The 6,000-nt window shown below is 45.1% G+C and overlaps 1 protein-coding gene across 4 annotated transcripts in view; it reads right to left on the reverse strand.

Moving 5' to 3' along the window:
* Positions 1-1,629, reverse strand: part of LOC119149994 (probable bifunctional methylenetetrahydrofolate dehydrogenase/cyclohydrolase 2) — a 49,603-nt gene extending 47,974 nt beyond the window's left edge. For 3 of the 4 annotated variants that reach the window (XM_037392033.1, XM_037392005.1, XM_037392015.1), the window contains exon 1: positions 1,451-1,629. In XM_037392033.1, coding sequence (XP_037247930.1) covers positions 1,451-1,578 — 128 coding nt within the window. In that variant the 5' untranslated portion in view covers positions 1,579-1,629. The remainder of the gene's footprint in view (positions 1-1,450) is intronic. The other variant, XM_037392025.1, reaches the window with a different exon arrangement.
* Positions 1,630-6,000: the final 4,371 nt, after the last annotated feature.

Genomic DNA, 6,000 nt, shown 5'->3' on the forward strand with positions numbered 1-6,000 from the left:
TATACTGAAATTCAGTTCACCCCCCAGTTCTAGCAACCTGCTGAGCAACCAGTTTAAGTAAAACAAAAGTCACCTTGAAAATGTCTGCGACATCCTGAATTCAACTCCCATTTGTCTCCAATTACTTTACTACAATTCAGTAACACGCTATCTTATTTATTATTCGGACCTTCAGAACTCTGCCTCAGCCAAACCACCCAGTTACAACATAACCTCTCACTAGGAAAAAAAAAATATTAAAAAAGCAAGCTTTAAATGAACAGTTACAGAGAAGCTCCCAATACCTTGCCCTTTTCCTTACTTGCACTGTAATGCTCTTCAAACCCTTGGTCACCCCCTCAGCATGAGGGGCTCAGTCCCGCTGGCGCATTAACGAAACGCACAGGGAAACTACGCCAGGAGACCGCTCCTCACCGCATCCCTGCTCGGCCTGGGGATGATCCAGGCCTCCCCCCAACGCCAGGGGACCCCTGCCCGCTGCAGCACTGTCAGAGCGTGGCCACGCGGGTTGGGGTTTATTTATTTATTTATATTACAACTTGGCAGTTTGTTTGTTTATTTATTTATTTATTCATTCAAGAACAAAGGAGCACCACCACAGCACAGCACCTGCCTCGCTGAGGACAGCGATGTGCAATGGTATTGGTCTGTCACCATCAGAGATCTCCCTTTGTATGGACTACAATATTCTTCAGCAAAGATTAAAACGCTTGCCTACAAGCCATCAGTGAAAATAGTCATAAAAGCAAAAAAAAATAATTAATATTTACAGTAATGCTGTGTAAATCAACTGGGAGGCTCTGCAACGTCAACGTTTACTCGCCAGCCACCCAACCCGGGGAGGAGGCTGGGAGGCCACACTGCAAGGGCTCCCCCATTCCTTAGTGCACCCACTAAATCCCCACGATCCAGGATGCCAGTGCTGCAGCCCCCCCCGGTACCTCAGCCACCCCCCCACCCCCCCCACACCCTCCCGCACAGACCCCGCACACAGCCCCTGCACACGCACCCCCCGCACACATGCACACACACTCCCCCGGAAAAACCCCGCACAGACGCACCCCCCGCCACACAGACCCCGCACACACACACCCCACCCCGCACAGACCCCGCACAGACCCGCAGCCCCAGCACAGACCCCGCAGCCCCTGCCCCCCCAGTACCTCAGCCCGCCGGCACCGACCCCGCGGAGCCCCGCTTTCCCGGGGAGCACAGCACGGCGGCCAGGGGTCAGGGGCTGCGCCCCGCAGGCGAGCGCTGAGGGAGCCGAGCCCCTCTCTCCCTCAGGCGGCTGCCGCCTTTCCCGCCCGCCGCAGGCTCCCAGCGCCCCCGTCACACGGCAGCGGCGGCGCGGCCCGGCGCTCCCCTGAGGGCTCCCCGCCGCACGGGCGGGAGGAGGAGGAAGAAGGAAGCGGCGAGGACGGAGGTGCCCCGAGCCACGGCGGCGTACCTGGCAGCGCTGCGAGGGGGGCTGCTGGTGCTGCAGGCGGCCGGGAGCAAGAGGGTTCGCCACCTCCTCAGCGGCACCGAGCCCGAGCGCAGCGCAGAACAGGAGGAGAAGGCGCTCGCTGCCGCCATATCGGTCCCGACGTACGAAAGCGCCGCCGCAACCAAGCGACGAAGGGAGGAGCCAGGGCAAGTAGCGGGCCCGGGGCCGGGGCCGCGGCGGGGCGGGGCGCGGCGCTGAGGGGCGGCCCGGCGGCCAGGGGCCGTGACGGGAAGACTGGGATTGAGGGCAGAAGGGCACAGCGCCCGGCAGCGTGGAGGCCGGCGGCGTCACCTCCGCTGCAGGCAGATCTGTGGGCAACCGGCGCCCGGGGGCCGGCAAACGTTGCCCCTCATAATTCTTTGCTGCACCCTCGTGTTTTCCCAGGGGAAGTCGTGTGGACTTTCTTGCAACTCACACGCTTGTGCTTTCTGTCACGGTTTACGGCAGATTTTTCACTACAAAGCGCGGAGAAATTCCTCTCTGCAGAGGGGAGGAAGAAAACAGGGAGATCTGAAATAGCAGGGCACGCCACATACAAAGCAAAATAATAACGAGCAGCCTTTCCAGCAGTAGGGAGCCTATGGACAGTGGGCAAATTCTTTTATGAATCTGGCAAAAGCTTTGAAAAGACGTAACAGATCACGGAGGCTCCCGTTTGTGGTAATTTAACCGGCAAATGTTTTGATCAGTTAGGTGTTGGCCTAAGGAACACGGCTCAGGTGCTTCCACTGGCAGTGCACGCACTGCCTTGTAAAGACTTATTCTCCTAGATTCTTATTATCTTTCAATATTGTAGATAATGTCTAAATCTTCCCCTTTAGGTTGCCATCTCTTACTTTCGAAACAGCAGTGACTCCCAAGCTGTATGCACTCCCCAATGTGTATGTACTGCATTAATTACAAAGGACACTTACCCAAGATTCATTGACACAATTATTATATACACTGCCCCTTACTCCCGTGATTCTTTCTTGTTACTATCCTGTTCGGAAAAAAGTGAACATGTGAGGATATAGGAAGTCCTGTGAAAATTTACGGTCCTCAGCAGATAGTAGATCTTTAAGACAGAACAAAGATCTTCAAATGCCAATCTGTCCTATCCAGCTTCTAAAGAACTGAAGTTTATGAATGTAAATTGAGTATTTAAGCTCACTTATATAAAATCTACCGGGTTTTAGAATTATTATTTTAGGACTGTCATATCAGTGGATCCATAAAAGGATCAGATACAGATAGACTGACACTTTATGAAAAAGGAATTGCAAGTAATCTTAAAAATGGGAGCAGGTTACTTGAAGGTAGTCCATATACATCACAAAGAATAGGCAAGTTATTAAAAGAAAGAAAAGCTGAAGAGAATAACAGAAAGCACAATGGGGAAATGAAAAAAAATATCAGTAGTCCTAAAGCAGAGAAGATAATTCCATCAGAAGTTTCTTTTTGTCTAGGATTAAAAAGGTTGTCCAGTCATTTTTTTAATGCAAGGTTTGCATACTTAACTACAAAACTTTGAAGTGCGGTTGTTAAAATTTTCCACAAATGCAACGTCCACCACAGATTTTTCTACCAAATTAGTACACTAGAAAAAAGCAGTTGTGTTGTAAATGCTTTGGATGAAATTTGCCATGCAAATTGTGACTGAAAAATTCCTTTACTTAAAGTACATCAGTTGTACAAAAGTAACATCAGTTACAAAAATGGTTGAATGTACATGAGCATATTCTTACAGGCAGTGATGTTGAACACAACAACAACAAGAAGTTACCTGTTACGTTTTAGGCAAACTCAGCTTTTGCACCAGTTGGATTCCTGCTATTCATACTGACCCCTACATAAAAATAGATTTTCAGTAATATGAAGGTGAAACCTTTTTTCTTGATTTAACTGCTTAGAGTTGAAGTCCCATTCTGGAACTGAAATGTCACAACTTAAAAAAAAAAAAAAAAAGCAAAACACCACAACATTTTAAATTAACTTTCATACCAATCAAATTACACCATACTGACAGCCTTAGATTTGACCTTGAAGCTACGTGTAGTAATACCAAAATAATATACTGCCTTTTCCTATCATTCCTGAAAAAAAATAATCTGAAAGCTCACTACTGCTATAACAGCAGTATTTATAATTAACGGTTTGCACAGCATAGCCTACAAAGAGTGACCACATCAGTATTGCTCCAGATCTGCTGAGTAAGTTATATAGAAAGTCTCATGAAAATACTACATTAATAAATAACAGTATGTGTATGATCCTCAAAAATGCACTGATTAAATTGGTGCAAAGGATAAAACTGAAAATATGCAATTTGGTTTGCATAACAGTTAAAGCAGTGTTAGGCATTGACAGCTGTGAAGACAGGTTGTTTCAGAGTTTGTTATACTTGGAGTATTTTTATGTGCATTGTTATAAGATTCTATCTTGGGTATTAACAATCCCATCAACTTAAAATTATCTCTCATTACTTATTTGTGTGTGAAGAGGAAGTCAAACATGCTTGTTCAGTAAGAAGCATTGTTCTCTCATCCTGTGAAAACCAGTATTGGGAAATGTTACTTTTTATAAAAAGTTTTGTAATTTCTTTTTATATCGTGGAGGAATGTTATGCCTTTCTGTCCACCTCTCCATTTTTTTCTTCTCTGTTTTGCCTTTCCAGCTGCTGGGAGGTATACATTTGTACGAGACAAAGACATTGAGAATAGAGGTGAACCACCTCATATTTTGCTATATTAGTTTAAGGAAAAAATTAATCTTAGTTTAGGAAAAAAACAGTTTGAGAAAAATTTAGTTTAAGAAAAAACCAAACCAAAACTTGTTACCCTTAGGAAGCTTTATATTTCAGGAAAATTTATTTGCTGGCTTTCTTTTACTTTCTAGAAGTCCTACCCCCATGCCACCTCAGCCTCTGTTTTCAAAGGACACCAGTATTGGGGATGAACGTGGTTTTGGGGACAAACATCTCACTGTATTTCAAGAAACCCTGCTCAAGGTCCCATGATCTGGACTTTCAGCACGTGCTGCAGGGTCTTTCTACAGCAACAAACTGTGTATAAAACCTGGGCCCCGACAGCAGAGTATCAAGAATTTTTGGCACATGAGTAAAAATGAGAGTCGTGGCTATTTCTGGAGCTGGGAGAGATACTAAAGGGAAAAGGTTTGTTGCCGTTTTATTTAACAGATACATATTTTGCACCTTGGTCCAACATCCCTCAACTTCTTTTGCGAAGTGCTGGTTCACAACAGGGAGAAGGCTGCGGTACAGAGCTTTGCTTGAAGCCTGAAGAGGGTTTTCCCTTCACCAGTGCCAGAACCTTCTGGATTGTGTCTTGCACGTGTATGTGCGTTAGGATGTGCCGTGACTGCCTTACAGTGCGCATGAGTGATCTGGGTTGTGCTTTCACTGTGTGTTTGTATAGATCAAAATGCATATAGGAGGGTGGTTTGCGAGGCCGTATGGGAAGCTGGACACCAGGAGGCACTCATCCCACACGTTCGTCTCGCCTTCCACTTCACATTTGCTGCTGCCCGCTGCATGAATGGCAAGCCAAAGTTCGTTCGTAATAGCATGACGACCGGTAGCGCTGGCCTCACATTATTCGGAAACCTAAAAGAAGAGCCTGCAGTCACTTCACTTGTTTTAATATCTTATCTTCCCTTAGGACCTGCTCCCGGATGATGTTAGCAGGGAAAGAAACAGGAGCCCAGGTTCTGTTCGCCGCAGTTGTCAACTGAAAAAGAAAATACATATGAAGTTGTTCTGTAGGAAATGAAAGAGAACTATATTCAAGGCGGAAATTTGTGTTTAGAATTTAGACTTCAAAGCACAGGCAAAATTTTAAAAATTCTTTTCCTGTTTTTCATGCAACTACTAGAAGTTTTCAGGCTACCAGTCAACACTGTATGTTTAGAAAAATCTTGGCTCAGATACGCAGTTTTAAGGCATGAAATGAAGAAATAAAAAAAACCCCAACAGCCGAGTCTGTTTTAATACACCTTTTTAATCTTAGTTATTTTGGCACCCCTTTCCACAGATGTCAAGGCAGTAAATCAGTGCTCTCAGAGTGCTAAAGTTTATGGATAGATACGTTTTTTATTAATAACTAGCAAGTATTGTCTGGCATGGTCTGACTGGAATGGCTTCCTAAGTGAGCACTGTATTGGAAGCACTGATGCAAGTGAGGTAGATTGTGCCATTCAGTAACAATGCATTGCATTTCTGCGGAGGTCCTGAATATTGAATATGCTTTTCCCTCGGCTTTCTCTAGCATGATTAAAATAAATCAAGGTTTTCCTTTTCTCTGCACCCTGTCTCACTATTGAACTCTGAAGAACCTTACAGTGAAAACAATAGAAAATTTTTTTATGTGAAAAAGGAAAATTTTAGCATTTTGTGGGGGATCAAATTTGGAGCAAGGGTTCTGGTATTACTTTTAAAAAGTAAATAAAATGGAATCATTAACCACAGTAATAAACATTTATAATGCCTTTCAAAAATATTATTGGACCCTTTA

This window comes from Falco rusticolus, chromosome 1 (genome assembly GCF_015220075.1).
Source record: "Falco rusticolus isolate bFalRus1 chromosome 1, bFalRus1.pri, whole genome shotgun sequence".
Taxonomy (NCBI): Eukaryota; Metazoa; Chordata; class Aves; order Falconiformes; family Falconidae; genus Falco; species Falco rusticolus.